General features: G+C 32.3%; 1 protein-coding gene across 1 annotated transcript; it reads left to right on the top strand.

The window, feature by feature from the left end:
* The first annotated feature begins 2,290 nt into the window (after positions 1-2,290).
* Positions 2,291-19,582, top strand: LOC127711833 (uncharacterized). The gene is made up of 4 exons (XM_052217985.1): positions 2,291-2,447; positions 12,680-12,826; positions 18,719-18,973; positions 19,488-19,582. Exons 2-4 carry the CDS (start codon positions 12,697-12,699, stop codon positions 19,580-19,582), a joined length of 480 nt encoding a protein of 159 aa, XP_052073945.1. The 5' UTR covers positions 2,291-2,447; positions 12,680-12,696.
* The last annotated feature ends 373 nt before the right edge of the window (positions 19,583-19,955 follow it).

The raw sequence follows: 19,955 nt of genomic DNA, 5'->3' as shown, positions 1-19,955 counted from the left end.
CGACTGTTGTATGTTCCTTTGGAATTTAAACATGGATGAAGAACTTGATCCTCCTTCACTTTATTGAATACCTAAATCATATACGTGTCCTAATGAACACCGTTATATTGCTGGGTCTTCCAAGTGCTCCAGGAAACCGCTTTTTAAACTATTTACGTCAATTTTATCAGCAATCAATGTCAGACTTCAGAGTTTTTTTTTAAATACCTACTCTAGTGGCGGTGTGAATCAGATATTGAAACTTTAAAAAATAAATAAAGATCTATTAGAGTACAAATAATCTTAGTACCTTCCCTCTTTATCCTTTACATAAGTATTCGCCATTCCAAACTCAGAGATAAATTGAAAGAGTTGGGTCTTATTTTGTGTAATTAAAAAGAATAGCCGAAGTAGACACACATTAGTTTTAGGGAAGGCAAATTATACTTTATTAAAAGGCCACTCTGATTCAAATAAAAAATATTTCCAAGATGCTTGATTTCTTGATTTCTTGATTGACACTTAATTTGTTACGTTAACACGATGTTTGACGGTTGTCTTTTTCAACAATCGGCATGCACATGAGAACCAACTGTGCTCCTCTTCTTTTTATCAGAGATATTAAATTCATCCAAAATAAATTAGGACAAGCTTAGTGGAGGGTGGTAAAGGGTTATTTTCGTGCAACGTGATCGCCGTTTTTTATTTCACGTTCACCGTGTTTTTACTTTTTTATTTGACGTTCAGTCGTGCAAGGCAGGTGCCTAGTTCAACGTGTTCTGCTTATTTAATTTTACGTGCATCGTGATTTTCAAATGCTTATTTTGCGTGCTCGGTATTTTTCAAATAAAATTCAAACACTTGGCAGGGATCGTCATGAAAAAAATGGATTCAATTTTGTTTTTTTGTTAAAGCGGAAAGGCCTTTGATGTTGTTCCTTATCGGTTTTGGAGCTTCCAAGATATATGTACTGGTTTGGCCTAACACATTGTTCATTAAGTATTAAGTAACTACATCACACTGACATTTTATTGTCTAAACAAATTTGTAACGGGCCATACATATTTATTTTTGTCGTATTCTTTCGATTTGATTCAGTTTGCGATAAGTTCAAAATCGTTGTACCATATGCTACTATAGTCCTCTGGTATGAATATGTTGATGGATTGCTGTATTGCCATATATGTCTCTAGTTCATGATTGTAATGTTAGAAAACATAAAAAATAAAAGGACGAATGAGACCTGCATGGTATGAATTTCTAGGGAAAGCTGTTGGATTAGGGATATATTAAAATCAACTTGTGTTTCTGTTCGTCAATCCAACAAATATTTCCGTTAAATTTTTTTAAAGAAACAACTTTACATAATGACTTCATATTAAGTTCAAATCTGATATGTTTTTAACTTGTGAACACTTTTCGGATCTCCTAGATACATGCTTCCTCATCACCGATTCTTTGAATTTTTTGGTAAAATGAAAAGAATGACTTTAAATAGGATCGACATCTTAACAATGATGAGCTTTAACGTGTTTGCACTTTCCATCATCTGTCAGTTCAAACTTCCTATTTCTGATACTTATAACCACGAGTCGTGGTTGCTGGTGGCATTGATAACATGAAAACGTGTTTATTCCTGTTAATAAAGACAATGAAATAGATCAAGAATACACTTTCGTGTCTGCGGGACATTTGCCTTTTAAAAGTTAAGAAGATCGTTATATACTTTTTTAAAAGCTGTAAACCATTTATATTATAAATGTGTATACTAAATCGGGAATATCAAGTAAAACAGAGTGTTTATATATACAGTGACTCAGTCACAAAAGGTTCTCATCAAAGTCTTTATTTTTCGTGCAACGTTCATGATAGAAATTATTTCACGTTCAACGTGCAATTATGTCTTATTTCACGTTTTGTCCGTGCAAGCACCCCCCTTTACCACCCTCTTAGTGGTGTTAATTATGCGGTAGGATAAATAGAAAATTGAATATAAACTGTGAATATATCGTCTCAGGTATCATAGATAATTATTTTACGTTTATTTACAATGAAAACTGAACGAAACGGTTTGTATTGAATGGTAATGGATTGTACATTGTTGTCATTGTGTCCTTTCGGGGACCCATAATTGAAAATAAACAACTTTAAACCTTGAACTTACAGATTTTATTTTTATCTTACAAATACCAGAACTATTTTTATATATAAATATATCTATTTTAGATAATGGTTAAATTTATGACCTTTTATGAAGTGGAGCTTTGTGATTGGATAATTGGTAATGTGATAAGTGAAACTTCATTAAAAGACATTTCTGAAAGTCAATTACACAATCACCTGTTGGGAGCGATGTATGGATAGTTATTGTTTATTTATTGTTTTCCAAAATGTCTTGTAAAATATGACCAAGCAATAGTCTACCAAACAAATTCAAATAGGAAAAAAGAGGAGGAAGTTACTAAAGAGTACGTGAGTACTTGTAGCCATATATTTTGGTTCAATTCTGCAATTTAATCGCGAATTGTCACGTGGTTGGTCCATATCTTTAACTATGTAAACGTTTAATTGAAGTCCTCTTGCTAGTTTCTAGTTAAAACAATTGTCCATGCGTCCATATGTGTTTTTGAAAATTCTTTGTTAATGTCAAAAATCATATTTCCATGCTCAAAAACAGATGCTACATTTTCGACAAAAGAGATGATTTCACCTTCCCAATTATGAACTCTCCATTTCTATGTAGCAAAACCAAAGCAGCACCTGCATAACGGAATATATATCTCCCAGTTGACACGATATTCCAGGGCTTGTGTTTCATATCATGATTTCCTTAATAGAGGGTTGCTGTACGGTTGTCGTAACTACAATCTCATTCCATTTCCCCGAATGCGACCTACCGAATTAGACATATCACCGGGTTTGTACTTACATGAGCAACACGACGGGTGCCACATGTGGCACAAGATCTGTTTACCCTTACTGAGCACCTGAGATCACCCCCAGTATTGTTGTGGGGTTCGTGTTGCTCATTCTTTTGTTTTCAATGTTGTTTTGTGTACTGTTGTTTGTCTTTTTCTCTTATTTAGCCATGGCGTTGTCAGTTTATGTTTGACTTATGAGTTTGAATGTCCCTTTGGTATCCTTCGCCTCCCTTAACCAAATCAGTGTACAGTATACTATCCATGCTTCAATTCATCGTGAACTCAGCCTTTCCGCCATCCCTTCACCTATTCCTCCCTCTTTTCTTGATCCATCCCCAACCACATATTCACCCATCTAGTTAACTAGAAACTTGAAATTTAAGAATGAATGATAACTGATGTAATGATTTAATTGGTGGTATAATACATTGTCCTTGTTAATGTGTACGTTCAAAATTTAAGCTACATATTCATAAGCTTGTATTATAATTTTAAATTAGTTGTAATTTTAGTAAGGAAAGACTTGTAGACAGCCTCGAACTACTTAAATCATAAGGTATACTAAGTAGTGCTTTTCAAATATGTGTGTCGTGATGATACTTAAATTAACCCAGTAAGCATTTGTTTTTGTCAATAACGAGGGGGATAACATCGCAATAGCTCTTTAGTGTTCTTCATTTTACGAAATAACCATACTTTCCAGGGGCTTAGGATGAGACTGAAAAGTTGGGGACAGTGGGGTTGCAGACTATAGAAGGTGGCAAGCATAAAAAAAATCTTTAGTTTTATAGTCTAGTATTAATTGTCAATAACGAGGGGGATAACATCGCAATAGCTCTTTAGTGTTCTTCATTTTACGAAATAACCATACTTTCCAGGGGCTTAGGATGAGACTGAAAAGTTGGGGACAGTGGGGTTGCAGACTATAGAAGGTGGCAAGCATAAAAAAAATCTTTAGTTTTATAGTCTAGTATTAATAGTCAGAGTCCTCTATCATTGTCATGTTAAATTTGCCATTGCAAGAATTCTATTATGTTTGAAAACTGCAAATATACTATTGAACTAATCCTTTTTTATCACGCCGATATATTGCCTACATTTTATATTTGTTTATCCTACAATCGATCTTTCTACTGTTAAATACCTGTGTATAATAACGTATAGTGGTACGTTTACAAACGGTTTCCTTGTACCTGGTAAGAAAACGGTTAAATTAACTGGTTGGTACATCGTAGCAAAACATAAATTAATGTTCTTTTGTACTCTGTAAAAAAAAGGTGAAAAGTACGGCGAGTAATACTTTTCTGTCAGAAATGTACGAGTATCGTATACGGTGCATTCATATATTCAATAAATGATATCACTTTTGGTTTACATTAAATTCACTGCATGTTGAACTCTAGATGATGTTTGTTTTTTTGCGTCATGAGGTTCCTGTCTCATTAACTGACAACCCACGATTTTCTTTATTTTAATCAATAAAGGTCTGCAAACACAGAGAAACTAATAAAAGCTCTTCAGTATGTTAAGGTTTCTGTAAGGACGCTACCGATTATATATTACCCGGAAGTAACAATAATGACACAAACTTTCCATACGATATCAAGTTTCCCCTCTTGATATATCAAGCGACGAGGACAGCAAGTTCAAAGAGTTTTGTTTAGTGTAAAATGTTGCTATTGGAATAAATTTCTCACGTTTAAACCTGGATTGGTTTTTACTGGATATCGCCGAAACACACTAGTTCTTCATATATATAATCACCTATTTCACAGATGATCAGGGAAACACATTTGCACAATAGTTTGATATGCAACAAAGATTAACACTTTGGAATTTATGATATTAAGCAATTCAAACGAAGCCCATTTCGATGTAAACATTATTTGATACGTATACTAATGGCTAGATATACGTAATAGTCATTCAAAAGATACCGGACAACTTTGCACATATTACAAACTCAAATTTACCTTCAATTATGAAAGTTACTTGAATATGAAAAGTTTTAACAGCAGAAGAAATATAACAAAATTAGAAACTAGGAGACATGAACGAAAACTAAATACAATCTTAGGAATAATTGAGCTTCTTCCCATATGTGAAAGGGTCTATCAACACTGTTAACATAATTTGATAGAAAATGAACTGCATTTTGTTTTAGAGTGCCCTACATATAGTTCACCAAGATTAGAATTCTTACAATTTTTTTTCCAAACTTTCCAAATCTGAGAAACATCAATTTAGAAAGTATTTTTATCATGATCATGAAAAACGAAGATTGAGATTTTAATACAGTTTTTCGTCTGTCTAATTGGTCCTTAAATGAAATTTTTCAGATGAGACAGGTAAAAAAGAGACACAAGTTAAGGTAAATAAATGGAGGTATCCCTCTTGGTGCTGGCTCTCTCCGCTCATGTCTATAAGATTTTAATCATGTTCTTATATTTGTTCTTAATCATTTTTGTACTATTACCATCAGTATGTATGTAAGATTGCATGTATTGTTTGTATGGATATTTGTATGAACTTTGTGACTTGTATTGATTTATATACTTATATTCATATGGGCCCTTTAATTGGGAATAAAGACATTTGATTCGATTTGCTTTGATATACTTCGTATGCATGATCATATATCGAGACAAACCATTCTTAAAAAATGTTTTAAAAAGAGTAGTATCGTTTAATGGGTAATCATTTTTAAAATCCTTTTTTCTTGTTTTTAATGACAGAACTTATACTCGTTGTAACTCTGGAGATTTAATGATGACCGCATTAATCTATTTCAAGAAATAACTAAAAGTTGCCCCAATTTTCTAAGTCCTAACTCAAGAGATAAACTGATCATAACAGAAGATAAGTCAATTCTCACTGCTGCTGGTAAATTTATATCTAAAAATTGTAAATTGTGTGGGTTTTTGGTATTTTTGTTATTTTACTTTTTTCTTCAGATATACGATGAGGACTGTGTAAATTAAACAGCTCCTTGAGCACCGCCATTTGGTGTCTGTTGCAGTAGGGAAACCTACACTATTCGCAGTACCTATTACTGAAGTCTATGTTATTGGCTGTGAATAAACTTGAACTTTGTTACATTTTTGTTTTGTTTCTCTGCATCAGATACGAGGAGGTTTGTTAGAGCTCTTAAGCTCACAATTCTAGAGCATCGTTCCTTGGTACCTATTGCAGCTAAACAATCAGTTATATTTATACATTTCCAGCAAAAAATATAAAAAACTAAAATAAAAACAATTGCAAATAAAATCTAGTGAGAGGACATTTGCCACATCTCTGGAGTAGCAACTCTTAGATACTTGTTTTTATTTAACACATAATACCCTGTACCACTTTATATCAATATTATAGGTGTATAATATGAATGTCCTTTAAATACTGTATGTTGTAAAGATTACATTTGTTATATGTGTGTGCCCCCTGGGGACCTAATTTGGAAAATACAATATCTTTATCTTTTTGTCTTTTATCTTTTTAACTGACTTGCGTTAAATGTAAAATCGTTATATTCACAAAATGACCATATGTTAAATTGAAAGTTCCCGGGAAAACGGCTTAATTGGTAAAAAAGGTAGAAATTGTATAATGCTTGTGACATGTAGGAATTCGTTAAATAGTATACAAAATCGTGTGTAGAAAGAACTAAGGTAATTCGTTTTTTCTTTCGATTTTCCAAATTTTTTCTCACCATATGCAGCAAAGATTCACAGATTTTAGAATATAAGAAGAGTTACTTTTCTATTGATCCGAAGACATCACTTCTTATTTGAATGGTTGCATGATATGTATGCGAGGAATTTCCAAAACTGTTACGTTTTCTTATTTTAGTACTATCAAAACCCATAGCTATTTTTAAACTGATGTGTACATTTTATAATTAGATGTTGTGAAGTGACGAATCAGGTTGTAAAACGAATATTTGAAAAAGAGAATGTCGGTTTTAATTGACATGAATTTCAAACTACTATCAATTGTTGTTTTAACAAGATAAGATTGAATATTGAAAATAAGATGCAACGGAAATACTTCTTTTTGAACACATCTGTTGATAGAATAAGCATGGCATACATGCATGACACGAAGGGCATTCAAATGGAACTTCTGCTAAGGCAACAGTAGTTTAATGGTTTTACTGTTCAAATCTTGTAAATCAATTGTGAATCAACAAATCAAACGAAAACAACTAGGGAAATTTCATATTTTTTTTTTACAGCAGATGAAGATACACAAGGTTTTTATCTTGCATCCACGTGTTCGGGGGGGGGGGGGGGGGGGCTTAAATCTTTTTTTGTAGGAGTAAGTAGCAGAGACATCAAGTACCCCACCCTTTTCATATATTTTGTTTATCAAAAACATACACCCTGTCATATGTCAATTAATAAAAAAGACCTGTACATATGTTTCCCTATATTAGAATACTTATGAAACATGATACACAGTCGTTTAGCAGTAAAGACATTTATGTCAACAACCTTACAAATCTCAGTATTTTAGGAGAGCCGGAGCATCAAAATATTTCATAAAACAAATAAACAGTGACACCATTTGCCAATCTCTGACTTCTCTTTGACTTTGATAAAGAAAAATACTACGACATTGAACATTGTAATGAAAAAAAAAATGTATTTACAAGGTCATGCTTTTTTAATATGTTGAAAAAAGTAAAAAAGAAAAAAGAAAACAGTTTAGCAAAAATAAAGAACAGTTTCTTTATTTGTAAATATGGCTTACATTTGGTTAATCTATGGGCTCATCTTGACATATAAAACTATCAGTGTCACCACTATGTTAGTTGTGTTATCGAAAAGAATTATAGACAGTTCGGCACCCAGACAAATCGCACCGGCTAGGAATTTTATGTGGTTTTAACGTCTCCAAATCCGCTTGGATATTTTTTTATCTTCTGGTACATTATTATAGCGGATTTTTTTTTGGTCCTGCTCATTATCACGTTCGTGTTTAGTAGTCACAATCACAATCATCACACCTTGTTTTTCCAATAAATTCGTCACATTCGTCTCATCTTAAACACTTTTCTCTATTTACCCCTTTCATGTCTTTCATTATGAAAAAAAAAAATCAATTTCAATAGACAATACTTATAAAATATGTTTGGTCAGATAGTAACACCCCAGAGAGTAACACTTTCAGTTTTATATAAATGAAAAACTGATAAAAAGTTACATTGCCATTTCCTATTAAAGGAGGCTGACACTATGGAACTTTTGATAATTGTTATCATGTTTAATGCATACAAACCTTTGAATGTTAATTAGGTACAAATTTCAAAATAACCGGATCCATAGCATCTATAACTATCATCATTGGAAGATAAATAGAGATTAACTGGTTTTAAAAATAGCTGATGCATTTACGACTGTGGTTAAACCGCATCAAAAATAAATATTGACATCTGATTAGTTTAATATACCTATGATATAATCAACAAAGTGATAAAATCAACCTAATGATATATTTAATCTAATTTCTGACCCTTTTTATATATCATGGAGCATGAAATAGTGACCTTTTCCAGCGTCTCATCCCTACCACTCATTACACAGAAAGTGCTCCCCCAACCCCCGCCGAGTCTACGTGTATTTAATTTCAAAGCCCTGTTCAGAACATAACTCAACAAAACAAAGATTTGAAAGCTATATATTTTATATTCATAATTTTGTGAATTCATTCTTAAGTTATGAAAGTTTTGTGAAAACTAACTGCATGCTCTAACCTACATCAATCCATCAACACAAAAATTGTCCCTTTTTAAATTCTGCTGAAATTCTTTAATGATTTATAAAATATGTACCAGTATTACCGTGGGTTTTTAGGACTAGACGTCATTTAATAAAAATAAAGAGACTACCTACAGTCGTAAACATGAATATGAATAGACATGCAAACTATTGCAATGATATGATAACAATTTTCAAAGGTACATGATTGCATAGATTACAAAAATATGTAAATCACACTTTCACCTGTCAAGAAATATTTTTGTTCGATGAATCATACAATGGGATGGTTCTTTATTCTGGCTCTCTTGTTTAATTTTGAGCTTTAAAAATCATTTGCTCTATAATGATAACATAAACGGTACTAATTTTTCTGCAACTGTAACATGCTAAGTACATGTGCAACCTATCTCCGACATATAACCAGCTAGTAAGACAGAATACATAAACGCATAAATAAGCCGAATGTTCGTTCAGAAATTTAATATACTCACAATTTAAATCAAACCGTTTGACTGTTATTAATACACTATGTTACCTCAACTGTCATCAAGACTAGAATTTTCACCTAAAAAACTACCTACACGACCACGTAATCTGTCCGTCCTCTCTTAAACATACAGTTTAATAATATCAATAAACGGAACCGTCAGTAAATAATTCATGCTCTAAATGGATGGAACAATGTACAACAAATGAAAACACCACAAATCCCGAATTCTGTTGGTTGCATTTTTTTTTGCCATGGCGCAGTCAGTTTATTTTCGAATTATAAGTTTGCATGTCCATTTTGTATCTTTCGCCGCCTCTCTTCGCAGTTTAAAATTTAAGTGTAAAAAATATGTCAGATACTTTTTTATTGGAATTTAAATTTACAGCATTAATTACATGTTGTATTAAAGAGAGGCGAATATTCCAAAGGGACATTCAAAATCAAAGTCGAAAACGTACTGAAAAAGTCATGGCAAAAAACGAAAAACGGCCAAAAGGACAAACAACACTATACAAAACATTATATAGAAAACTAAAGACTGAGCAACACGAACCACACAAAAAACCGGGGATGAACTCAGGTAATCCAAAAGGATAAGCAGCTTGTGCTCCACATTTGGCACTATCATGTTGTCTCTTATATGCTCTGTAGTTTAAAACAAAATTATAAAAAATACCGATACATGCTTTTTCGTATCATTAAGTTTGTTTAATGTCAGGAAAAAGTAAAATAACAAAAATACCAAAATTCAGAGAAAATTCAAAACGGAAAGTCCCTAATCAAATGGCAAAATCAAAAGCTCAAACACGTTAAACGAATGGATAACAACTGTCATATTCCTGACTTGGTACAGGTATTTCCTTATGTAGAAAATGGTGGATTGAACCTGATTTTATAGCTGGCTAAACCTCTCACTTGTATGACAGTCGCATAAAATTCCATTATATTGACAACAATGTGTGAACAAAACACAAAGACATAATAAGTAAAAATGTCAAAAATAGGGGAACAGCAGTCAACATTGTGTTACAATCCTAATCACTATAAAAACAAACAAATATGTCAACAAAGAAAAATAAAAGCATATACACAAAGCACATACGCAAAAATGAAACACAAGAATACAAAAAAAAAAAAACAAAAATTACCATGGCACAATAACACAATGACGGGATGTATAAGTACCGAACCACGTCAAATGGACACCACCAAAAATAGACTAAACAGTAAAAGCAACAATTTACAAAGACATATAGAATAAAAGAACACTATAACACCTAATTAAGATGATAAACAACGTCAGTATCTAGAATCTATACGTCAAGACTGTCGTGTTTGATTTGTGAAGTTGATACGAGGTCATATTCGAGGAAATGAGAACTGGATTTTCTAACTTCTTTAACGATATCCTGCACATTTAATTTGTTTTTTCTCCATATTCTCTAAATATGCAATGCAAATTGTAAAAATGCAAATGTAAATTGTACCGTCGATTTATTTTATTTTTAATCTATAAGATATGAGTTTAGTTCTGAAAACTCTTTTTCTGTTATCCAAAAATAGTCATCGTTACTTCGTACACGACTTTCGTTTAAATTGTAGTTCTCTTTAATTGAACGTACATGAATGGCCTTTTAGTTTTATGTTTTTGTATTTACATTTGCATTTCAATTGGGAAAGTTGCAATAGCTTCTGTTGCTATTAAGATCCCAAATAAGTTCTTCTTCTAATTTACTAGTCAACAAAAGTAACGATACACAAGTTTGAACTCCAATTTATCATAAAATATAATAGATAGGAAAAACTGTTAAATTATCCAAAGAAAGACATTCATTTGCAAAGCAAATGCATATGATTATAAGAATCTGAAAAAATTGGAAAGTGAGAAAATACCGTGTTATTGAACACAGGGGTCAAATTTGTTTTGCAGAAATGATGACAAAAGTCGGCACTTAATTTCGTAGATGAGAACTAATTATTCAAATATCTGCAAAGGCATTCAAAATTGTAAGCAGACCTTGTTTAAGTTAAGTGTTTTAAGTTCTAATATCGATTTTTTAAATTTTTTGGGTGAAAATACGATTTTTGAAATAAAAAAATTGCAAACAAAAAATTCGCGTATTTGCCTTAAATCAATGGTTTTGATAAAAAAAAATAACATTCTGTAAATATTGAACCAATTGGACAGTGTATCTAATTTCATTATATATTGAAAATACATTGCCTTGTATCGTTTCTTTTGTTGACTAGTATATATCAGAATATTCCGGAATCTTTACAATACTTTCTTTGATATATGAATTTCTTTATGTACATTTTCTTCTTTGTTGTGATATTTCTTCTGATATTTTCAGATCATTCACTTTTGCAAGCAAAACTGTATTTGCCAATATAATATATGATATCTTCCATTTGATATCTATGAAATTCTAGTTCACTTGCATTTCATGTATGGACTATGCTGGCAAATCAATATCCGGCTTTCTGCGACCTTTTGTCCTGTTTAGCGCATTTCACGCCAGGGCTTTACAAGTTGGAAAATCCTCCGATTTAAGTTCTCCGTTCTTCATCATAAGCACTTACCATTTTTGAAATTTTAGAGCTATTAGTTTTGCACTGCTGATAAATAACATTAATTTTATTACTTTTGCCACTACGGTTTGTAATCCAACAACTCATATCTTTGAATTGTTATACAGTGATTTAAACTAATGAAACAATTTGTTAGTATCCACACCTATTCTAGAAAATGCGTCTGCATTCCATGTTCAGAACCTAGACTGTGTGGACAATCGTACAGACATAATTGCAAAGTTGTTGTATCCTTCTCATTATTTGACCATCACGGTCTTGGAATTTTTTATCATCACTTGGCTCAAATTGTAATTTCTCTCTTACTTTTTCGGCTATTTTTCGATAACTCTATCTAAGGGAACCAACATTCCTTGCATCTATCAGTTGCACAGTACAAGTTCTGGTCATTATAATACTTACGTGTTTTATTTCTCTCTGACGTTTTACAATAATTGTCAACTATATTAGAATAAATACAGTCGAATAAATCTCTACGCATTTTTCGTTTAGCAAGCAAACCACCTATGTTTAGCTAAACAGACATTAACACCTACGGTTCTACATAATGTCGATACTTATATTTTGGCATTGCAAAAATCCATGTCTTGCTTGATGTTTTCTTTGAAATACTCCTTGACTTGTTCTCTGCACTAAATTTACTGTTTTGAAATGTTGAATTATTAAAAATACTTATGACAGTCTAATCCAAGTGATATGTATTTACAAGATATGAATACACACACACACACACAAATCGGTTTACTATTGTTGCCTCTAACTTGACTTATTTCCATCATTTGAGTACAAGGATCATAATAAGTTAGTAATTTATATTTGATTGTGAAACACTTCGGGGAAGATATACACTTTTGTTATTTGAATCTTCTAAATTCGACGATTTGTTATTCTGTTCTATCATATTCAAGGACTATTCTTTTTTTTTTGTTATTAATCAGTCAAACAAAGTGGAACAATGGCATCAAATATGATGTCAATTGATGACAGAGAAGAAGTAACTTCAGATGTAGATGCTATCAGTCTAGATTCTGAGTATTATGACGCACTAGAAGAAGATGAAGATTCTGGGATTTTGTCCGATAAAGGTAAGTCATAATGCTATAATAAGATTGAAATTAAAATTTGAAAACTATTGTGATCATTGATTTATAGGTTTAGCTACAAGTAACTGGTTTAATATTCAAAGCTCCTAAGCTAAGCTAGGCATATGATAGTTAATCAGCAATTTGTTAAATAATCATCCGTCTAAGCATCTTTTTCTTCCGAAATAGCTAATCTATATAGGTGTTACTTCTCTTGAAATAAATCTAGATAAGAAAGCAGTTAAGGGCATTTTCATTCATTATACTAAAAATATACATATCTTCCAATTTGATACTCCTAAATTTCGATTGCTACATTAACATGATTAACGCATGAATAGCAGGTCAATAAATTATCGTCAACCAAGCATAAAAATTGACGAATGGTCGAACTGCTGTCTTTGTATTTTGTACCAGAAAAGCATAATGTCTCAGTAAAGATTTGTCAATCGGTAAATTTAAGTTTAAATATAAAGTTTTACCAGATTAAGAGAAAATAACAGTATATTCGATTTCGTATTTCTTTATATAAATGTTTTTGTACTATTGAAAAAATTGAAAAAATTGAAAACCGGTCTTATCTGCTAGTCTTTCTTCAGATTATACAAGCTATCATGATTTCCTTGATAGATGATTGCTGCTCACAAGGGAGCTATTAAACCAAGAGTTCCAAATGGTGAAGTTGAAATCATCCCTTCGTAAATTTTACACACGCCATCACGAGTTGGATGACCGTTATGGAATAACCGTTTCACAGATGATATCGGATATGTTCCTTATGTCGTAACTACAATACCCTTCCCTTTTCAAGAATGTGACCTACCGAATTAGACTATTTACCGGATTTGTAATAACATAAGCAACACGACGGGTGCCACATGTGGAGAAGGATCTGCTTACCCTTCCGGAGCACCTGAGATCACCCCCAGTTTTTGGTGGGGTTCGTGTTGCTTAGTCTTTAGTTTTCTATGTTGTGTCATCTGTACTATTATTTGTCTGTTTGTCTTTTTATTTTTGGCCATGGCGTTGTCAGTTTGTTTTCGATCTATGAGTTTGACTGTCCCTCTGGTATCTTTTGTCCCTCTTCTATACAGATATCTGTTACTTATTCATAATAACATCTTATTGTTTTTTGCCAATTTGACACAAAAGCATGCTTCGTGACATAGTGCTAAAATCTTTTATTGCAATGTAACAAACCTTCGACATGTGATGCCTAACACCTACATGTTTTCGTCGTTTTAGATCTAATGATACCAGTCTGAATGTAATCATTCTATCCTATCCCTCCCTATGAGGATATTTTGAATGTGTGTTGATGCACTCAGATATCTCTGTTTGAAGTAAATGCGGTTTCATCATTTTTTCTATAATTTGATGTGTATATTCTAAATTAATATAGCGAAACTTCTGTATTTTTCACTAAATCCCTGATAGAGAGCAACCTTTCAATATATTAAGAATGTCATCTTGGACCATCAATTCTTGTTAAATTCTAGGAAAGGAGTTTATTTGAACATATTCTGGTATCTATCTTTTTCCATATGGCTACTGTCATACAAGTGTGAAGTTTAGCTAGCTATAAACCAGGTTCAATCCACCAGTTTCTACATAAGAAAATGCCTGTACCAAGTCAGGAATATGACAGTTGTTATCCATTCGTTTGATGTGTTTGAGCTTTTGATTTTGCCATTTGATTAGGGACTTTCCTTTTTGAATTTTCCTTGGAGTTCAGTATTTTTGTGATTTTACTTTTTGTTAGATTTATGTCCTTGAATAGGTTATTCTTACAGCAGTCAGAACGAATCTGGCTTAATTGATATTGTATCAATGTTAATTGTTGATTGGATAATTGAAGGCAAAATATATGACAAAGCTGCTGAAACCAGTCGTAGCCCTTATACGCTGCAATGCTACTGTCACGGTACTCTTGAAACATCAAGTTATGGCCAGTCTCTCCTCTTTGTGAGGAATAAAATAATGTTGCCAATCGATTAGAAGATTAAGACATATTTTCTTTTACCCAGTGACGCTTGTTTAATGACGCTCTCTTAGTCAACACCATGCTTTGCCCAATTTGTTTTTTCGTCATGATATATATACATTTTTCATTTGCACTCATCATGTATGTCGGTTGTGTCTAACATCTTATATTTTATCGAACTGTTATGCATTATCGTTATTTGCGATAAGACAACAATGATTAGAATATATATTGACTAATTTGTATCCATACAGAACTTCGGTTTTCTTGATCGTTTATTTGTCTAATCATTTTTGTTTCATAATACTTGTTTTTGATACTTAATTTATAATATCCCTTTGCAGATCCTCACCATAAGGAGACCATTACGTAATTGATATTGTAATTATAATTCTTTTTCTTAAGAGATATAAACAATATTATGTCCATGTCAGAATAAACTTTTTGTATGAGGATGAGAAACTGGTGAGGGGCGAGTTTGTACCGAGCCCTTCTCCAGTTTTGTGCCGAATACATTAAGTTACATTTTTCTGACATTGACCTAATATTTTTTTTATACTGCAACTTTATGTATTTATCTATTTAGATTTTAACGCAAATTTCGAACTTATTTTAATCCCTAAATGAATCCCTGATTGTGGAAAATGATCCATGATGAAATTGACAGTGAACAAAATATAGCTTGATATACTATATTTAGGAAATAAACACAACTAGTTGCAGTATAAATGATAATAACACAAAGCAACCTTAGTAATTTAGAAACATATCCAGGTCCACTATCACAAGAATTATTTACCACATTCAGTATCATATAGTAACTGAATATAAAATCCATTTCAATATTAATGTCAATGAAGTGTTTAAAACAAAACTGATATCGGTATTTTAAAGATTTTTTTTTTTAATTTTAGATATCTTGATATTAACTGAATCCTACTTTTAGCCAGTGAAATATCGTTCAAATAGTTATGGTGACTTGATTATTTACTTAAAACATAAATAACTCTGTTGTGATTAATTTTTAATTTGTAAACAAATAATTAAACTACCTGGGTTTTACTGTCCAAAAATCAATCATTTCTATCGTGTATCTCCCTCCTTATCCTAACACCATTCATATATTCCATTGAGCTGGCCATTGGTTTGAATGACAAAATCAAAATCACGGGTGCCCTTAATTCCGACCTTGTACAAAAACAATGAAATATTCGACCTTGTGGATACATATGATTTTGAAAACTTAACCAATGAACATATAAAATTGTTACTACAACTGCAAATAAATGAAACTGACAATGACGCTGGACATTGGCGTATATCAGAAGTCCTAATGCAAATTGACGATCTTTCACGAGGGAAATATGGCTTGATTTCTTGGCTGGCATCGTGAAGTTTAATTCGATATTACACTATATCAAATTGAATTCTGGGAATTATTGATCATTGTGTATTTCCAAACACCGGATATTGCCGATAGCGTACTTTAGATAATACATCATTGAACATTTGAACTTGTGTACGAGCTGCATTTTTTATCAGGAAAAAAGGTGTGCGTGACATTCACTAGTGATTACAAAGGCAAACAAATCCGATTTTCATTTAAAACAGTCATACATACACTTAACATGTTTTCATAAATTAAAGTCAGCGACAAAAATTTCTGATTGAATTAAATAGAAATTGTACGTGCAAGTTTTAAAACCTTTAACAAAAACAAGGAGTTCTCCACTTTTTTCTTGAAGTTCCAAACAAATAACAAGTTTTATGCTCTGTGTTAGACTAACTGTTATGCTCTCGTCTTCAATTGCTGATATTTAATTTTACTATAAACTGGTTATCTCAAACAAACTCCATCGACTGTGGAAAAAATAAAAAGTTTCTCCAAATTGTTAAGCACAACATAAAGTCCGTACAGTAAGTTAATTTATTTAAATAAAACAATTAAGTGTTTAGGATTACCAATAACGGAGGTAAGTACCACAGATACATTGATAAAACAAAGCATATCCAAATAAACTAGGACTTTTAATTTATCACACTTCATTTGATTTTGATTTCCCAATAGGCAGTTCTTGACAAATCATATTTGTATTTATGTTGAAAGTCTTAAACAATTGGCATGATCGAGATTCCATGTAAATGAAGTCACGGTCAGATGTCAGTCGGACACATTCCCCATATAATCATTCTTTTTAACAAATGAAGTTAACATATTGCTTACAGTATCTGAGAAACGGATCAAATCAAGGAAACTTAACTTTACCAATGAACCATGAAACTAGATCAATAGATATAAGAAGATGTGGTATGAGTGCCAATTAGACAACTCCCATCCAAGTCACAATTTGTAAAAGTAAACCATTATAGGTCAAAGTACGGCCTTCAACACGGAGCCTTGGCTCACACCGAACAGCAAGTCATAAAGGGCCCCAAAAATGACTAGTGTGAAACCATTCAAACAGGAAAACCAACGGTCTAATCTATATAAAACCGAGAAACTTGAAACACTTATGAACCACATAGAAAACGACAACCACTGAACATCAGGTTCCTGACTTAGGACAGTTGCAAACAAATGCAGCGGGTTTGAACGTTTTATCTGGCGCCAACCTGCACCCTAACCTGAGACAGTTGTGTAACAATACGACATCAAAGGACACGTTATAAAACATTAATTGAAAAAAGGCTCAACTCATCAAAGTACGAACACTAACAGATTTTAGACAAAAGTTAGACCATGAAAACCAAATTACCAAATAGTTAAATTATAAACCACAGAAAAACATATCAAAGCTAAAAACTAGTATGAAATAATTTTGCCAAACAACCGTTCATTTATGACCCACTCAAAACGAGCTTGTTGAGAAGGATCTTTAACGTGCAAAGAGCGTGGTACTACCTGAACACGGGACCTCGGATTTAACGTCCCCACCAGACAGACATGTTCACCATACAGTCTTTTTTTTTTACATCAAATTGAGTTAATTTGATGCATAGAATATTTCGGACACACCCATCACCATGTACAGTTAACATTAAACAATGAACCATATTAATGCGGTCAAGGTCAGATGAACCCTGTTAGACAGACATGTACACCTTGAATTTATTCGATACACCAAATATAGTCGACCTTCTACTTTTATTACTAGAGAAACAGATCTTACAATGAAATCTTGAAATTGACGAATTTACCATAAAAACTGCAAATTGTTTTGCTAATAGTGTCTGAGAAATGGACCTAACCATAAAAAATTTACATTGTCCAGAAAACCATGATAAGGAAGTCAAGGTCAGATTAAACCTGGAAAAAACACATTTACACCTTACAACCGTTCCATATACCAAGCATACTATTGTCCATAGCATAAGAGATACGCACATGTATACTGAAATTCAGCTTTGATCCATGAAACGAGGTCTAGGTCTGTTAAATCCCGTCTAATATTAGTTTTATCACAACTCTCTACATCTAAAGTGATAAGACTAAGATATATTTCTATTTGTATCCATCTGATGAGTTAAGTCTTTTTCAACTAATTTTTATAGTTCGTTCTCATCGAGTTATGTAATGTCATAAATTGTTAAATATATCATTAAATAATCTGTTAATTTCGAATTAATGCATGTATCTCATTTATAGATAAAATAAGATGTCAAACTCTCTGTCGTATCCAGCTTAACAAAAGTTGTGAATAATTTTGAACAAAAAAAAAGAGTTGATATACGGCAACTTCTGACGAAAATCCTGAAGTTATTTACCATGACAATACCATTTTCGTTAAAAAAACTGAGCTTTTGATGCCTTTTTTTCCACTGGAATGCCTTCTATAGACCAATGAGAAAAGCAAGTTTTAGTCATCTAAAAAGTGATTCCCAATAATGTTTTATTTCTTTACATTTGTTAGAGATATGGGAGATATCAACTCAAATAGGATTAGATTGGTTTCCTATCGGAATTACACTTGGATATAAACATTGCATGATGGAAACGTTAGAAGATATGTATACAAAACAACCGACCAGACGAAATTTTTGTATGATTGCCTCATGGTGTAAAATTGTGTCAAATCTTCAGCTTAAAGCAAAAATGCAACTTGCGAGTCATTTTGCAAAAAGCAACAGAAAAGACATAGCCGAACACATTGGTGTTTATTACAAGAGTAAGTACCTATGTTCACTATTTCAAACCTGTTTCATATTATATGTTTGTGCATATATAAAGGTTGAGACTGAACACGAATGCGGCCACTTCCATTTTTAGAAAAAAAACATCTGAAAAGTGACGTATTGTGGCACATTTGATAGATTTCCATATTTAAGCTTGAATCTATGCGTCTTTAATGACCAAATCGGTTCAAATCTTTTACATAAACTAATTGAAACGATCGAAGAAGACACTAAAGTGTTAACAATCTTTGTCAAAAATCTGTCATCAGATACACTTTAAATTTTATGCCAAAATAAGCCATTATCGGACATTCTCCTTTGTACAGAAATTTGTATTTAAACGATCGAAGAAGACACTAAAGTGTTAACAATCTTTGTCAAAAATCTGTCATCAGATACACTTTAAATTTTATGCCAAAATAAGCCATTATCGGCCATTCTCCTTTGTACAGAAATTTGTATTTAAAGATATCTTTTGCAGTATATTTTTGTAATATAATGTTTTAGATGTACATACTCCCGAAGCAGTTTATAAACAGATTCAACAAATTACTTTCGACAAATCAACTGGTGCTCAGTTTAGAGGTGAGCCACACTATTGAGAGTAATCTTATTTTAAGGATAAACAAAATGCAACGTACAAGTCGTGAGTACCGCATACAACTATGCCTTTCACCGTGACGTTTAATTTGACAAGAATGATTCTTTTTATAGACTTCTATTTCTTATTAAAACAACGTTACCTTCAGTTCACTTTCGTTTGACATTCATGGAGGAAAACATACTGAGGAAATTCCAGTTTATGGGCGTATGGCATTTTAATTTTTGAACTACAAAGTGATTTGTGCCCCCTTAGATTGTATCATGCGTTTAAGCCGATTGTTTTTTAAACTACAACATTTTTTCAATTGCTCATAGCTGTCTATTCACATTTACCCAACAGCAGGATGTACTAGATAGACGTGTGTTTTTTTT

This window comes from Mytilus californianus, unplaced genomic scaffold (genome assembly GCF_021869535.1).
Source record: "Mytilus californianus isolate M0D057914Y unplaced genomic scaffold, xbMytCali1.0.p SCAF_8, whole genome shotgun sequence".
Taxonomy (NCBI): domain Eukaryota; kingdom Metazoa; phylum Mollusca; class Bivalvia; order Mytilida; family Mytilidae; genus Mytilus; species Mytilus californianus.
The sequence above is the reverse complement of the archived record's forward strand: the minus strand, read 5'-3'. Positions and strand labels throughout refer to the sequence as shown.

Excerpts from the sequence above, each read along its gene's own strand:
- LOC127711833 (XM_052217985.1), top strand. The coding sequence starts at position 12,697 with ATGGCATCAAATATGATGTCAATTGATGACAGAGAAGAAGTAACTTCA. Across the intron at positions 12,827-18,718 it reads TGGGATTTTGTCCGATAAAG|AGATATGGGAGATATCAACT; the intron begins GTAAGTCATAAT and ends TACATTTGTTAG. Across the intron at positions 18,974-19,487 it reads CATTGGTGTTTATTACAAGA|ATGTACATACTCCCGAAGCA; the intron begins GTAAGTACCTAT and ends ATAATGTTTTAG.